Source organism: Trichoderma virens (genome assembly GCF_000170995.1).
Source record: "Trichoderma virens Gv29-8 chromosome Unknown TRIVIscaffold_2, whole genome shotgun sequence".
NCBI lineage: Eukaryota > Fungi > Ascomycota > Sordariomycetes > Hypocreales > Hypocreaceae > Trichoderma > Trichoderma virens.
In genome coordinates, this window is record NW_014013747.1 from 534,489 (window position 1) to 550,796 (window position 16,308).

General features: G+C 52.1%; 6 protein-coding genes across 6 annotated transcripts; 2 read left to right on the forward strand and 4 right to left on the reverse strand.

Annotated features, from left to right (window-relative positions):
* Positions 1–55: 55 nt before the first annotated feature.
* On the reverse strand, positions 56–1,348 carry TRIVIDRAFT_218245 (uncharacterized protein; the record flags this gene model as incomplete). Its single annotated transcript, XM_014104813.1, has 1 exon — positions 56–1,348. One exon carries the CDS (start codon positions 1,346–1,348, stop codon positions 56–58), a length of 1,293 nt encoding a protein of 430 aa, XP_013960288.1.
* A 63-nt stretch (positions 1,349–1,411) lies between these two features.
* Positions 1,412–2,409, reverse strand: TRIVIDRAFT_215186 (uncharacterized protein; the record flags this gene model as incomplete). The annotated part of the gene is made up of 1 exon (XM_014104814.1): positions 1,412–2,409. One exon carries the CDS (start codon positions 2,244–2,246, stop codon positions 1,731–1,733), a length of 516 nt encoding a protein of 171 aa, XP_013960289.1.
* A 619-nt stretch (positions 2,410–3,028) lies between these two features.
* On the reverse strand, positions 3,029–4,090 carry TRIVIDRAFT_136635 (uncharacterized protein; the record flags this gene model as incomplete). The annotated part of the gene is made up of 2 exons (XM_014104815.2): positions 3,029–3,751; positions 3,839–4,090. Coding segments are annotated over 2 exons (975 nt in total), but the record flags the coding sequence as incomplete, so codon positions are not given.
* Positions 4,091–4,904: 814 nt separating this feature from the next.
* On the reverse strand, positions 4,905–8,658 carry TRIVIDRAFT_211573 (uncharacterized protein; the record flags this gene model as incomplete). Its single annotated transcript, XM_014104816.1, has 3 exons — positions 4,905–5,376; positions 5,450–7,465; positions 8,620–8,658. The coding sequence occupies 3 exons, from the start codon at positions 8,656–8,658 to the stop codon at positions 5,206–5,208; spliced, it is 2,226 nt and encodes a 741-aa protein (XP_013960291.1).
* Positions 8,659–10,572: 1,914 nt separating this feature from the next.
* Positions 10,573–14,685, forward strand: TRIVIDRAFT_35744 (uncharacterized protein; the record flags this gene model as incomplete). The annotated part of the gene is made up of 6 exons (XM_014104817.1): positions 10,573–10,717; positions 10,783–11,320; positions 11,385–11,832; positions 11,905–12,913; positions 12,983–13,818; positions 14,035–14,685. The coding sequence occupies 6 exons, from the start codon at positions 10,573–10,575 to the stop codon at positions 14,683–14,685; spliced, it is 3,627 nt and encodes a 1,208-aa protein (XP_013960292.1).
* Positions 14,686–15,129: 444 nt separating this feature from the next.
* On the forward strand, positions 15,130–16,221 carry TRIVIDRAFT_63412 (uncharacterized protein; the record flags this gene model as incomplete). The annotated part of the gene is made up of 1 exon (XM_014104818.1): positions 15,130–16,221. One exon carries the CDS (start codon positions 15,130–15,132, stop codon positions 16,219–16,221), a length of 1,092 nt encoding a protein of 363 aa, XP_013960293.1.
* Positions 16,222–16,308: the final 87 nt, after the last annotated feature.

A 16,308-nucleotide genomic window follows, 5' to 3' on the forward strand; every position in this document is an offset into this window, starting at 1 on the left:
GCCTTTATGTCGCCATTCTATGTTCGTTTTGGTTTATTCTACATATACACTGAGTCTACAGCTTCAGCACAAGCCAGTCGTCTGCCAGCTTTGGGTATCTTCTCTGAAGCTGAGCTGCCACGCCAGCCACCGGTCCTTGAACCTGCTGGCCACCCAGCCATCTCTTGGGTCCAGCATAGTGAGCAATGAAGCCATCCGGCCCCGAAACCATGAAGAGGTTTTTCCCAGCTCCATGCCCGCATCTACACTCCTCCGCTGTGGCGGGGGTCTCAAACTCAGGGGCCATCTCGAGCATTGCTGAGTCGTGCAGTCGGCATCCGGGGCCTGTGGTAGAACGGCTAAGCGGGAGACGCCCATTTTGTCCCCCTGAGATGGCGGTTTGAAGGTCTGCCTCGCGGAACTGCGTTTGCTCCTCATCAATGGCGACTTGCACACGCAGTCGCTGGCCATACTTCGTCTTCATGGCCTTCAGCTGTTGCGCTATGGGACTAGGATCCTGCAGCTGAGCATGCAATTCGACTGGCTTGCTGCTGCTATTCGCATGCCAAAACTGCCACCATGAGGGCCGCGGTATCGGACTGCTGACGCGCTGCAGCTCCTCCCTCTTGCGTACCGCCCACAGGATATTCACCTGCGCATCTGGGCTCCGCTCCAGCACTGCCTTGGCCACCTGCATCGCTGGGACGACGCCTGTGCCGCCGGCGAGGAAGACGACATTGTCCATTGCGCCGAGCCTCGCGGGGACATCGAATCCTACGTGCGGTCCTCTCAGCCAGACATCGTGCCCAACGCCCAGACGGCTGAGGTACGTCGACATTTCGCCGCCTCCGATGGCGCGCACGTAGAAGCGAAGAGATCCATCAGCCGGATCTTCGGAATCTTGAGGGGGAAGAGGCGTGTAGTGGCGGGCGATTTGGACCTGGGGCTGCTTGAACTCGACAGACCAAAGGGGGTAGCGCCATGAGGATGTAGAGGGAGTGAGATACGGGAGAGAAGGGTCTGGGGTATGAGGTGAGATTGTGAAGACGAATGAGGTGGGAGAAATGGCTTCTCGGGAGGTTATTGTGTAGGGGATGAAGGTTTCTGTGTTGAGGAGAGTGGGTTTGGAAGAGGATGAGAAGTAGTAGATGGTGCCGCCGAGGATGGCAGTGGTGATGAGGATGGGGATTTTCCGGGATCTCTTAACGGGGCGGGAGTGAGATTGAGAGGCGGTGGCATATTGTCGGAGGCATCGTGCAGATGGAGATGTTGCTCTCGCTGTTGAGAAGGGGTTTATGAGAGACTGAGACGATTTGAGATGAATGTGGTTAAGTCTTGCCGCAGAAAGAACGGCTCTCCGGCCCGACATTGGACAGATATTAAGATTTAAATGTCAAGAGCAAATAACAATCATGAAAAAGAAGTGTAAAATACGGAATATAATATATCCAATTGAATTTACTCAACTAACAACTGCTTGCCGTAAAGAGAATCTCATCATGGCGGAAAAAATAGGTACGAAAAAAACGGTTGAAGGCGAGTCACGTGTTCTGCCTGTCCCAACTCAGTCTGTCCCTTCTAAGTGACCAAAGCCCATCACCACCTTATTTCATCCAAGGTACCTAGACATCGATGCTTCTCCCAATTGACAAAACAAAATAGCAAGAAAAGCAAGAAAAACGCCGTTTCGCCATCCCGAACAAGCGCAATGCACATAAAAAATCCAAAGCCGCACAGAATAGAACCCCCAATCACGCAATCAGAATCTCCAGGCTGTTGGACTCGTACAGGCCCGAGAACTCATCTGGGTTGGACACATCGTCCCAGTCGGCATCGCCAATCTCCTCCTTGGGCCTCTTCCACACCGACATCCACTGGCCGCTCAGCTTGACGGTCGCGGAGCTGCCCAACTGGCGCACCGGCACCGGGTGGCGGATGACAATCTCGGTGGTGCGGCTCTCGCCCGGGCCCAGCGTCACCAGGCTGTCGCTGGGCGGCGGCCAGGCGCGCTTGAGGGCAATGGTAGGATAGTCGAGCGGCTTGGAGGAGGTTGTGCTGCTGCTGTCGCTGTCGTTGCCGTCGGTCGCGCCGGGGAAGATGAACAGGTTGCCCTGCTCGAGGATGAGCCCGTCAAAGGGCGACTGGTAAGGCGCGATGGTGACGGAGTGCGGGTTGTTGTTCTTGACGGTGGCCACGATGGTTGGCGGCGACGTGGTGCCCTGGCTGATGGAGACGTTGAGGCCGGCGAGGGGGTCTGAGGAAGGCATCTTGTCTTTGCTTTGCTTTACTTTGCTTTGTTCTGCTTTTCTTTTCTGTGCTCTTTCGTCTCGTATCTCTCCTCGTCTCTTCTTTCCTTATCAGCGACTGACTGACTGACAAAGATCAACAGGTGAATGGATGGAATGGAACAGTTGGTTGCGTTTCGCCTCGCCTTTATCTCTCTACTGTAGCTAACACAGGCAGCGCCAGAAACGGCCCTTCGCGCTGGAAAATGGCCGAATCCGGCAGCTTATATGTGCCGGCGTCGAACCCCTAAAGGCTTCGAATCCATTCAAGGCCCGGCCAGGGCGCACTTTGGGTCGCTGCATGCAGTCATCAATCAACCTGATGCACAGACAGGTGGGTCGGCACGAGGCCCTCGCTGCGCTGTAAGCCGTTTCTAGGCCGTAAGAACGCTGCACAGGTAAGACTTCGCCCTCCGTGATGGATCCTGCCAAGCGGCCAATACGGGGTGGTGGTGTAACTGATTCCGGGAGACGGTTGGCGGAAATGCCGAAGAGCTGGGGTAGCGCCGCGACGAGGAGCCAATGGTGGGAGCGATGCAACCGGAATGGCTGCTGCAGTGCGTAAGGCATGTGGCATGTGGCATGTGAACCACCAATTCCGCCACGTTCTTTGCTTTCCTATCTCGGCCATGGACTCGAGGAGTATAGAGTTTACTGTGTATTCGGTTTACATTTATACCTATGTATTCACGTCTACTGTACAGTACATCCAAGATACTCCCTGGGTACGAATCTAATAATCTAAGATACAGTAATGTCAAACATCACAGCCGCAATATCCGTCGCTGCCCATCAATCCCTCCCCGGAACATGTCCTCCACCACGCGCCCCCCCATCACCGTCTCTCCCACAATGCCCTCCACATGCTTCGGCTCTACTCTCCCATACCAAATCCCGCAGCCTGCCAATGCATGCTTCTCGCCTCCCCCAGTCGTAAATCCAGGTGGAATGTAAATAATCACGTTGCCCGCAAACTTGTGGCCCCCGATGTGGCTGATCAGACCGACTCGGGCCACCTTGTCGTTGCTGCTCCCTTCTATCCTCCCCGTCTCCCCCAGGTTCCCATCCAGGTCCCCGATCTGGACAGCTTCGCTCGCAACGTTGAACCCTCGCCTCTCCAGCTTCTCCTCAAACTCGTCCCTCAACACAGGCCCCATGGTGCCGCACCGCAGATCCCGCCCGCCGTGCCCGCATATCAGCACCAGCACGTCCTTGACGTCCTGCACGCCGGGCAACAAGCCCTGGAAGGCCTCCTTTCGAGTCAGCCGGTCGCGGTGCACAGGCGACAGTCCGGCGTGCGCTGGGTGCAGCTTCTCGGGTAGTAGAAAGCCCTTTGCGAGCGCCTTGACGCTGTCAAAGGACACGCGCGGCAGGAAGGGGACGTATTTGAAGCTGGGCAGCAGGTAGGCCGACGTCGACTGGATGGCCTTTCGGGGAGGCACCGAGCTCGGAAAGGAAGAGTTGATGACGGAGATGTGGTGGAACGGCTGCACGTAGCATCATGGCGCGTTAGTTCTAGTTGCTCTGGCCCCCAGTGTTCATGTCTCATGTCTCGCTGGGCTTCGTCCACTTACATCCGTATACTTGCCCCCCCTCCCAAACAGCTCCTTCAGATCCGCCGCCAGATTGTCGCCGCTGTTCTCGTCCTCAATCTTGGACAGCCAGTCGTCCTTGCCCGTACACACAACGACGTGCTCGGCATACCCGGCCATGACGCCATTGAGCGTGTTCTGGTGGTCAATCTCCAGCCCGTCCGGCATGGCTGGGGTGTCGGCGCACGTGCATGTCGGCGACGGACAGCTCGAGACGGTGGGAAACGGCGGGGGATGCGGCGGACGCGCAGATTTCGAGGTGAGGCCTCGTCTTGATGCAATCGCAGCTGGGGCGATGCTGATTCTGGCTCCGGTCCTGGCTCCGGCCCTCAGAGTGCCGAACCGGCGCGGCAGCTCGAGCTTCAGCCTCAACGGCATATACATATAGACAGGGCCACGGGCATGCACATGGACATGAAGAGGCATGCGCAACGACATGCTGGCGACAGGCGACAAAGACAGATGCCAGCGCTCGACATGCTGGTTGATCCGGGGATAGATCAGATCTGCTTCCACGGGGCGGCGAGATTACCGTATGCAGGCCAGGAATCCGCCGATTTAGCTGCTCTCCATCCTTTAGCATGGATAATGTAGGGAAATACCTACGTCAAGTCAGAAAATCTCGGAAACCGAGAATGCGGGCTTTTGGATTTTTAGTGCAATCCATGCTCCGGCTCAGCATCCCTTCTCCACCACGGAGCGGCCCCACGGCGCTAGCTGGCGGCTCCTTACAGGGAGAGGAGAATGGCAATTCAGGGCATCAGAATGGATCAGAATGGAGCGGTTAACGATACTACTATGTATGTACTCTTGACCTGAGTCCGTGCGATCCCATGTGATGCTGACGTTGATGTTACATGTAGTCACATGCCACTTGCTGCATTCTTTGAGCAGTTTAGCACAGTTCTAAGTAGGTAAGTAGGTAACCAGGGGATAATATTGCGTTGAGTACTGGTCCTTACTACCTGTGTTGCCATTCACAACTTCACGGAATAGATAATTTGTAGGGTATATATGCACATGCTCCCAAAATACGCGTATGTATATTATAGCTGAAAATCAAATATGCTGCCAATCGCTCCCCCTTTCTGTATCTGTACCGACTCTCTCTATCGCAAATTACCCAATGGCCTACATGTAAGTACACAAAAGTGAATCATCCTCCTCTATACAAGTCCTTGCAATCTGAATGTTATCCCAGTCCAATCCCTCATCCTAGTTATCCAAAGCCCTAATGAAACAAACAAACGAAAAAAAAAAATGACTAAATACTTTACCGACGACTACCTAAGCATATCAAAAGCACCACACAGTGCTCTCTTCTCTCCATGCATCAGCGCCGTCCAAACTTATGGGCCCCTTCGGTCACAGTATCCAGGAGCTTTAGGCTCAGAGTTGGCCCAGCTCATAACAGTCAAACTTGTGGTGTAGGCCATGGCGATGAAGCCAAAGATGCACAGCCCAATGTCCGACCACCTCCAAAACCTGTTTCGCGCAACGGCCTTGTAGTGGAGCAGGGGCTATAGGAGAGCAATGTCAGCAAATAATGTCTGCCAAAAAAGGTACAAGTGAAGAGGGTTAGATAAAACTCACAGGGTAGATATAGACCAAGGGAATGCAGGCGAAATTGCCCACGAGCGCGACGAACTTGTCGAGGTTGTCAGCGCCGCCCCAGGCAATGGCAGCACACAACATCACGACGAAGAAGCGGAAGATGTTCTTCTGCCACTTGATCCAAGGGTTGTACTTGCCGCTCCTGGTAAACAGCTCGGTTTCGGCGATACGGATGGCGGGGAAGATCTGCAGCGGTGTCGACAGCAGGATGGCTACCGAGTAGAGGAGTTGCACCACATTGACCATGCGGTTGTCCTGCGGCAGGTTGAGCAGGACGACGGTTTGTGTCTTGGAGCCGTACGCGGCGTAGGAGATGGCGCCCATGACCGTGAACAGGACGGTGATGATGATCATGACCAGGAACATGACCTTGGGGAACTTCTCCGGCTGCTTCATCGATTCCTGGATGGGGATGATGAGGCCAATGCCTTCAAAGGTAAAGATGGCCGTTCCGATAAAGAGCGTCCAGTCCCGCTGGTTGAACATGATAATGTCGGCGAGGCCCTCGGCCGCAAGAGTCAAAACATCGTAGTAGAAGAGGTACGCGAGACCAATCAGGATAAAGGCGTCGGCAATCAGTGCCGTGAATCCAAGTTTGCCGATATCTCGCAGTAGAGAGAAGGGCAGGAAGACAACCATCTGCATGAGAATCAGCATTGGGATGCTGATCGATGTCCGGCAGTTCGTCACAGCCAGGATAAAGGCCTGCAAGTTTTCCGAGGTAAAGACGATGTAAGCAGCGACAAATCCGACCTGACTGAGGACAATCGACGCCAGAATAACGGCTCGCATCCACTTTCCGTACAGAATACCACCCATGTCACCAAACGAACCCTCGACGTGGAGTCGCGTTGTGACCAAGAGAACGAAACAGTAGTAACTTAGCAGGGCCACACCAAGGAGAACCAGGTTGCTGAAGAGCATGCCGCCGTTGAGGTAGGCACGCGGCAAGAACAAGACACCGGTTCCCACAAAGGACTTGAGCAGCAGCAGAGCAGCGTTCATCTGGCTGTTCTGGCCACTGCCGCCGCGCACCTTTCTCTTGCGCTTCTTTTTCGAAGGGCCCAGCAGCGCGCTGTCTTCCATGGGCTCTTCGTCTTCTTCTTCGCCATTGTCCTCTCCAGATTGGAAGTATTCGTTGGGGCCGAGTACTTCGTCATCTTCTTCCAACTCTTCACCGGCGAAGTGGCCGTAAATGGTCAGGAATTCAAGAAAGCTCGACGTGAATAGTGGCCGGTTGCTGCCAGGGGAATCAGCTCCTCCGTAGCCGTTCTCATGGTCTCCAGAAGGGCTGATGACGTTTCTTCGAAGATGGTTCCTTCGGAAGCCGCCCGGCACCTTGATGGAGTTGATGTCAAGCGTCTCGCTTTCAGGCTCGGGCCTAGAATGATCGAAGCTCTTACTACGCTGCATCCTTGTTTTGGCCTCTGCCTGCTCAGTCCACTTGTAGATCCCCCGTGTCACATCTCCACCTTGCAGACGCAGACTCGAAAACTCATCCTCGTGCAGACCGGTTGTACCAAAGCCGAAATCGGCCGTCTGCTTGCCCTTGCCAGTTTCGGACGACGCTTCTGACGTGGGTTTATCCATCTCGCTAGGGTGCACCAGATGCCTCTTGACGATCTCCGGATCTTCAAAGGGCCCCGTGCTCTCCGCTCCAGGGCGGCCCCTCGAGTCGAAGGAGCCGTAGTTTGTCGGTGTAGCAGAGCGACCAATGCCGGAGGGAGACTGCGGACGGACCGGCGGTGTGCGGACGCGGGCTGGAGGAGTGCCATGTCGCGGCGGCGTTTGCCCCAGGGAGTCGGACAAGGCCGCGGCTAGAGCAGATACACCAGGACCTTGGGCAAAGGCGGAACCTTCGCCAAGCGCGCCGCCTTCAGGTTTTGAGAATCCGGGACGAGGCGAACCGCTTCTCATCATGGGCGACGAGGATCGGACCGGCTCCGCGAGTCTGGCAGTAACTTCATCTCGGGGCAGAGATGACGAGAACGGCCGCTGGCTGGGCGAGGAAGACAATGCAACGGGGTCTGGGGTTAACCCGCTCCTCGACGGCGAAGACATTGTGATGGTGTTGTTGTTATCAATCTCTGTCTAGTAAACGTCAAGCCTCCTATCGCATATCGGTCTGCCGTATAGTAGAGGAAGATGCGTCGCTCTGGGAGTGCCAAAGCAAGCGACTCTGATCGCGAGGGAGACTCGGTGACAAACCAAAACACGGCAAGATAAGGTTCGGCGGCGCCCGGAGTCGAGAGTCGAAGGACAGGATGATGATCCGAGGTGATGCCGCTTGAGTTTGGAGATGCTCGTGTTAAGAGATGCTTCAAAGAGGAGATGCGGTTGAAAGAAAACAAAGGCAGAATGCTGGTGTGAGCGAGGATGAAAGAAGTGCAAGCTAATCTATTGGCATAGATTACTCCGTGAGTGCAAGTACGAGCTGCCAAAAGGTCCTTGCACTAATGACGGAGAAGCCACACTAGCCGCCTTGGCGGGTCGCAGGAGACGTGGAGAGGTACCGGCGAGGTACCGGCGTCAAGGCAGCAGCAGCGCAAACGCGCCAGGCACAGGTGCGAGTACCTTACAGGCCACAGGCACGGCACGGGGTGCAGGTACAGTCACAGTACAGGGACTCGCTGGCAAGGCGGTAACGGCACTCGACGTGTTGCGGCGCTGGCCGTTCAAATTGCACCGCCCCAGCAGCGCTCACAGCGGCTACGGTCTGGTGACTGGTAGGGGCTCATCAGTGGGCCTTCAGCGGCGAGGGCCCGCTGTGACATTGATTGATGCGACCTGGAGTCCAAGATCGGCTCGATTCGCTGCGTCGCCTGAAGCGGCAGCTGAGCGCAGGGCCTAAATCCCACAACCAATATTTGCATACAGCCCAAACACATTTGATGGATTTTGTCCAATCCCGCCAGCACGCAATCGTCCATCGAGCGAATAAACAGCATCAATCAGCCATTGGGCGGGTACCAGGCAAGATGAGGGGTCTCAGTTCAAAGGGCCCTCGGCTCGACGACCCGTCAGTTGGCCGGATATAACAGCGCTGAGTTGGTACAAGCTACAAGCTACAGTACAAGGTTTGCACTTTGCTGCTTGATAATTGTGCATGAAGCTTATCGTGAGCCTGGGGTTGCGGTGGTATGACTAACAACTTGGCAGATTTGAGACAGAAACGGTAAATGAGGCATTGTGCCGCACGCAATCGGAGAGTCCTGATTTGCTCCGTCTACCGTCAAGGGCGAATACAAGACGCTGTGCGGTCACGCTGCGAACCCTGTGACTCCGTGTCGAATATGATGGAGATAGCACTGACACACGCAGCATGATGCTGTACTCACTTGGTACCAGCAAGTGGTGGCAGATATCTCACGTCTCCCGTCAGCGTTTGCCCCCCCAGAAATTCAATTCCCTGCCAACCTCAGCCACCAGGACCCAAGACCACGCCTCCGGATAAGAGCGGGGAGGCCTAATTGGACGATGTCGCCAGTGCGCGAGCCAGTATGGTTATCACGAGGCTGGACCATGCATTCCGCTGGCTGCTGACACTGGGCTTATGCTTTACTTGATGATAACGATCGAACCTAATGCCTATAGATGCCCTCTTAGGTGCCGTTGCCTGCCCATGGGGTAGTTGAGATGCCTGGTCACGCCGAGACGCCTCAAAGCTGCATCAACACCAATCCAATCCATAGCGAACGGGACGAGCCGGTGGACATATTAACCAAGTGCCGCACTAGATGATGATCTCCGTACGATGGGCCTACATACTAAGCGGGATCAAGCACTCTTCATACTTGCGTTTCTTCTGCACCATTACAGTGTTACACTCTTGGTCACCAAAAACTCCCATTGGCAACCAATAAACGATGGATATGAGCATCAGGAATATTCCTTGCACCACAATGCATTGCCTGGCTCGGAATGCCGTCATGGCGCGTGATAAATAGAAGCGGGGCAGGCAGGATGATCGCCGCGCATATGCGTGACAGTCTCTGTTTCTACAGTATGGAACGATGAGGCTGCTACATTTTTTTCAATGAAACTGAGTAATGTTTGAAGTGTCGTTTCTATAACCGGAGCTCACTTTCATACAGGGGACTGTGGCCGGCCTTGACATGTTGCAGCCTTGCCGTTGCATCGAGGGCTGCCGTTTATATGGCTTATAACCGTGGCCAAGCAGCCGACAAAAAGCACAAACTGCCCGCAAATCAAATTCCATCGAGTCCCGTAAGAGCCGGGTGAAGATCATCTTGCCTGCCTGCCCCTAGGATGACGACCACCTCCATCCCACCACTGCGGAGCTTACAGTACGATTCTCACCTGATCTGTGGTTTTCTGGACGAGAGATTTATACAGTATCAACGGTGAAGCTAGCCGGCTTAGCACTAAAGTCTAGCGGTAGTGCTTGAGCCAAGCTCAAGTTCGTCCGTCCACGGCGCCAGGGTCACAAACAGACAGCAAGCAAAAAGAGGGTTTTGCCGAGGGAGGATCGATTCACACAAGTCGAACAAAGACCTCCACGATACAGCATCGTCCCCGTAACGAGATAGAGAGCCATTATGTGACGAGACGTGCATATTCATTATGCAACGGCAGCTTCAAACTTGATTTGCAGCATCTTTACATGCGAAATACCAGCATGATGGCGTCGATGGCTCTCTCACCAGCTGCCCCGCTGCAGATCCCAGAACCTTGGCGTGACGCCGGCCTTGATTGATTTTAACGGTATTGGTCACTGCTATAATTTTAGTAGCTCGCCTGGGGATTGATATTGCCGTGATCGCCACCATAGTTTTGTGCGCGCTGCTTTTGATGGTCTCTCAAACCACCTCAACTCGTCGCTGGCAGAGGCGGTGGAAGCCGCTCGTTGCATTTTCCTCCTCTTCTTCTTCCACTTCAAATTAATTTTCACTCTATGCTGTGGTCGTGTTTCACATGAGACATCAATCAAGGTACGGAGCGCAAAGAGGGAGGCTCTTTGGAATACGTCGCCCGTAACCAGCACTTACAAGTTCGTTACGCGACCTGAGAGCCTCACGACGATCATCGTGTCAGCCATGCCTCATCAGTCGCCGGAAAGAAAAGGATCCTTAGCAACGGCCATGGAAGCCGCAAAGGGTGCTGGCAACGGCAAACTGGGCACCGTATCTGGCGTCTACATCCCCGTCTATCTCAACATCCTGAGCATCCTCATGTTTCTCCGGTTTGGCCACATCCTGGGACAAATTGGCTTCATCGGCATTCTAGGTGAGCAGCAAGTAAGAAACGGAAGATGTTATGACGCTCAGTTCCAACCAGTCTCGTCACACTAGGTCTTCTACTCGCCGCGTATTGCATCGATCTTCTCACTGTCCTGTCGCTTTCCGCTATTGCATCTAATGGCGAAGTCAAGGGCGGAGGCGCTTACTACTTGATTTCCAGGTCTCTTGGCCCAGAATTTGGCGGCTCTATCGGCATCTTGTTCTATCTGGCCCAAGCTTTGAATACCGCAATGAACGTAGTTGGTCTCATTGACTGCATCAGACTCAACATGGGGTCCAGCTTCCCTCAAGGGTATTGGACTGGTTATGGGCTCCAGACAGCTGCTTTGATGTTGTGCACAGCTCTTTGCCTGCTTGGCTCGTCAACATTTGCAAAGGCCTCGAATGCACTGCTTATTATTCTAACTATCGCCATCATCAGCATCCCGGTATCTGCCATCTTCAAGACGCCTTTTGTAGATGAAGCAGCTGGAATCAAGTTTACGGGAATCAGCGTCGATACGCTTATTGGAAACTTTGTACCCCGGGTCTCTGAGGGGAGTTATGGGGGCATCAGGACATTTCGAGATCTCTTCGGTGTTCTCTTCCCGTAAGTACTTCCCACCAGTACCCGTTCACAAGCACCATATCAGCTAATAGTATCTGGCATAAAGAGCCACTTCGGGGATATTTGCTGGGGCTTCCATGTCTGGGGATTTACGAAATCCGAGCAAAGCTATTCCAATAGGAACACTATGGGCGACCCTTACAACATTCATTGCCTATTTCACCGTCATCCTATCGATGGCAGCGGCTATCACTCACGAATCTTTCTTGGCCAACAATAACATCATTTCTCTAACGAGCTTGTACGCCCCTATTATCCTAGCCGGAGAATGCGCCGTCACTTTCTTTTCGGCTCTGATGGGGGTCATTGGTTCAGCCAAGCTCTTTCAAGCGCTTGCTCGCGATAAGCTTCTCCCAGGGCTATCGCTCTTTGGGAAAGGATCTAAAAATGGCGATGAACCCATCTTTGCCATATTTTTAACTTACTCTATTGCGCAAATTGCCCTTTTCGCGGATTTGAATCAGATCGCTACACTCATCTCCATGGGTTATCAGGTCAGTGTGTAGACAGGCGTCTGGATTATGTTACTCGTTGCATTCATGCAGCTAAGCTAACAAGTCGAATAGATGACCTTCTTTGTCATGAATCTAGCTTGCTTCCTTTTGAAAATTGGATCTGCTCCCAATTTCAGGCCCAGTTTTCAGCTTTTCAGCGCAGAAACTGCATTTCTTGGGAGCTTCCTATCTGCAACCGCCATGTTCTTCATTGATGAGACTTATGCTTCAACCGCAATCTGCGCTCTCATTCTAGTATTCTTGCTGATTCATTATCTTTGCCCCCCGAAGCACTGGGGTGACGTCTCTCAGAACCTCATCTACCACCAGGTGCGAAAGTATCTGTTAAGGCTAAAGCCAGAGCACATCAAGTTTTGGAGACCGCAAATCATTCTCCTTGTCAACAATCCCCGACGGCAGGCTAGACTCATTCAGTTTTGCAATTCACTGAAGAAAGGTTCGCTCTATATCTTGGGCCATGTTATCGTAACGGACGACTTCAATGCGGGAGTCCATGAGGCGAAGCTTCAACAAGCAGCTTGGACGCGATATATATCCGAATTTTCAAAGATTAAAGCATTTGTACAGCTTACAATGTCGCCGTCTATCAACTGGGGCATCCGAAATCTCATCCTGTCATCGGGCCTAGGAGGTATGAGGCCCAACATTGCCATTATGGGATTTTACAACATGGACGATCTACGAAGATCTAGCCATCGATTAAGGGTGCCAGATATTCCAATGGCTCCCGCTTCTAAAATGAATCGACCGCCAAAGTCCCATGGGGAAACAGTCACAAGGCGTCGCGGCGATACGTCTGCTCGCTTACTAGAGGGGTTCCTACCTACCGATGCAATCCGTAACGAGGATATGATGTCTCCGACAGAGTATATGACGGCCTTGGAAGACTTGGCTCTGGTATATCGGCTGAACGTAGCTGTTGCGTACGGATTTGATGAACTAGAGACGCCCCGAAAGGACGAGTCCAACACAAAAAAGTATATTGACTTGTGGCCTATCCAAATGTCTGCCGAGGTTTCATCACAAGGAAAGAATATGTTGACTTCTAATTTTGATACCTGTAGGTTTAGCTTGATCTCTCTTAGTAAATGCCTCTCTTTGAGCTTTGGGTATAGCTAACTTTCAACAGACACTCTCATTCTGCAACTGGGTCATATTCTCCGAAGCGTCCACACTTGGAAACGAGTCTTTACAATCCGGGTCATGGTCTTCGTCGAATATGAAACCGAAGTTGAAGAAGAGCTGGCGCGAGTCCAGGCCCTTTTAGAGAAGCTGCGTATCGACGCCGAAGTCCGGGTCTTTTGGTTGGCGTGCGGCCAGTTGGACACATATGAGCGCATCATTAACGGCAGGAGCAGCAACCTCGACTGTGAAATTGTCGTTGGTGACGCATTGAGAGATGAGGAGTGGTGGAATGATTTGGAAGACTTCCGCGGGAAAACCGAAGCCATGTCGTCCAGCCAAGAGTTTACGCATCTGGCTCATATCCTTACTTCAACCTCTGGACGACCTGGAGTATACAATCCGCATGAGGAGCTAGAATCGCGACGACGGCGTTCCAGTGTCATGAACCTTCCGGGTATACCCAAAAAGCCGAATATTGGCTCCCTTTCCAAGATGGGTATCAATATCGGGATGCACACTCATCACTTGAACGAAGAGGTCTTTGAGGAATCTGATTCGGAATACGAAAGCGGGAGTGATACAGATAGCATAGGCACAATGGGATCTACAATCGATCCGGCATTGCCAGAAATGCCATCTTCGAATCTTTCACGGGAGCCACGAACACCGAGGATGCGGGAAAATGGAGCTTCTGACCTGACCGTCAGGCCAGGATATCCTGCCAACGGCAATCGCCCAACTACTCCATCATATGGTACCATGTCAACATCTCAAACCTTTTCACAAACTCACAGCGGGCATGATTCGGTCATCATTCCAGCAGCTCAGCGGATTCCCGAGGTCGACTTGGACGCCACCCCGCGAGCGAATAACCGACAGAGGAGCAGCTTCAAAGTCGAAATTAAAAGCATAGAGTCTTTTCCGAATTTAGATCAGTTAGCAGTCCCTGATGCTCGCCACAATACCTTTCCATCAAGCAGCTCAGCAATGACCTCCAGTGACCGATATTCTGGAGATGACGATACATCAACACCCCGACCGGGTCTATCGCGACAGTCATCTGCCGCACGGTTTTCAAGCCGACCTGTTCCAGAGATGAGAATAACGACGGAAGCAGGAAGCTCGAGGATTGGTTTCGCCACGACCAGCTCCTCAAGCCCAGGAACCCCTAAAACAGACCGCCCATCGTTCTCTCGACAGTCGTCTCTCGGCAAGTCCTCCGCGCAACCACTATCTAAATCGAGGAGAAACTTTGGAGGAGGCGTGCGGGCGATTTCATATACCGAGCAGCCAACGTATTATGCACGCGCAAGTACACAGCCTCTTTACCAGTCTCGACTGGAACCTCAGCCTTCGCACGTTGATCAAGGGGATGTCAGCTTGAACATCCCTGAGCTTGTACAATCCTACAGACTTGATACCGAAGCAAGCCAGGCAGATGGTACACCTTACTCTACACAAGGCGTTGCTTTGTCCTTCAACGACCTGCCCAGTCGAGCGCAGCACCTAATCTTGAACGAACTTATGCGACAGAATTCCAAGTATACGGCCGTGGTTCTAAGCACTCTACCAGTTCCCATTGAGGGGACGTGCTTGGACAATGATAAAACGATCAAATATCTTTCGGATGTCGAGCTATTGTGTCATGATCTTCCGCCTGTTCTCTTGGTGTTAAGCAATAGCATGACGGTCACAGTGAGTTTGTAGATGGGAATTTCATGGGCATTTGATTTGAGCGATTGCACAATAGCAAATTGCAGTAAAATTAGCGGACATTGATTTTTTTTTCTTCATTCATTATCATGACCATTCATGGCGCGTATATAAAATGTATCATCCCCTCCAAATTGAGACATCGAGGACTTCTCGTCTTTTGTATATAAAGCAGTTCATAAGAGAGATTTTTACGACTATAAAAGATCTTTTGTCACATTGATGGTGAATTGTTCAACAGCACATGAAAGTATTGGTTTTGGATGGGCGGTAAATGTTTCAAGGCAACAAAGAACAGGCGGCTGTTCAAGCTCGTGATCCAAGGTGAATGCCCCTTTATTCCTCTCCCACCTCATACTTATCTACTGACTATTAATTTTTCTTGTGACCAAAGAAAAAAAAAAAAAAAAACCATGGTAAGATAAGATGCCATCAAATATGCCACTTCACACCTTCCAGCGAAAAAATCGCAAGGAATCATCCCATACAGTCGAAAAGGAGCAAGAATTTCGCATGACCCATTTCCCAGACAGGCCCCTGAAAAGAGTCGCATTCAAAGACATTCCCGGAGAAGCAGACTGCAGACGGATATTGTCAGGCTGGAAGAGTGGCAAGATGATGCCGCCGAAAATGTACAGCAGCAGAAGAATGAGTCGAATCATCGAGAGAGAGTCGGAGTGTATGAGCGATGTGCGTCCAGAATTGCAGAGGAGGCAGTATCATGAGAATTACGAGAAGCAAGGACTAGAGCAGTATATTCGTGTGGAACCGGGGTCGGTTCCAAGTAGCAGTCGAATGGCAGAACATGGTTTCATAGATCGAATTCCTCCAGAACATCAGCACGCGTCGGAACAGATTCTTCTACCAAGAACGACTTACAACCCTCAGCTCGAATCAAAAGCAACAGAGTCATTGCCAAAAGCATCCCATCCATCAACACCACCCTCCACCATATATCCTCGCCGACCAACACGATCCTCTACGCCACATCGTCGAAGCCCTCCTATACCTCCATCCACATGCCCCCTCTGCCACTCCTATTCAAGAGACAACCACGGCGACCTCTGCAGCACATGCAAATCGGAATTCGCAATGCCATTCAACGATTTCTGCGAAGACGACGAGAGCATTTTGTGTTCCTCTGCCTGTCTCCCCAGTGTCGAACATCTCGCGCCCAAGGAGCTCTATGGTTATTCTAGTTCAGTGTACTCGTCAGATACGAGTTCTACAGACAATAATAAACTTGCAACGTCGCCCCAATTGTTAGGTGACGCTGATAATACAATCTCGCCAGTGTCGTCATCTTCGAGCATGGAGGATCCATGTATTCTAGGGCCGGATACGAGGAAATTGGCAAGTCATCCGAGTCAGTATGAAAGAACGGAGATGGAAGAGGAATATCTGGATTTATATGATCGCGATTGGGCAGAGTACTACTTTGATGAGAGTAACTTTACTCCTAAAAAGGATCCATGGGAGAGTCTCTACAAGTACGTGTTGGTTCTACACAATACAGCACAGAACAAGTAATAGAAACCATTTGAGAAAAGAGAGCAATAATATAAATGTCCATATTCTATTTGCCCATTGTATCTGCGTTTGTATTCCATGTCATTC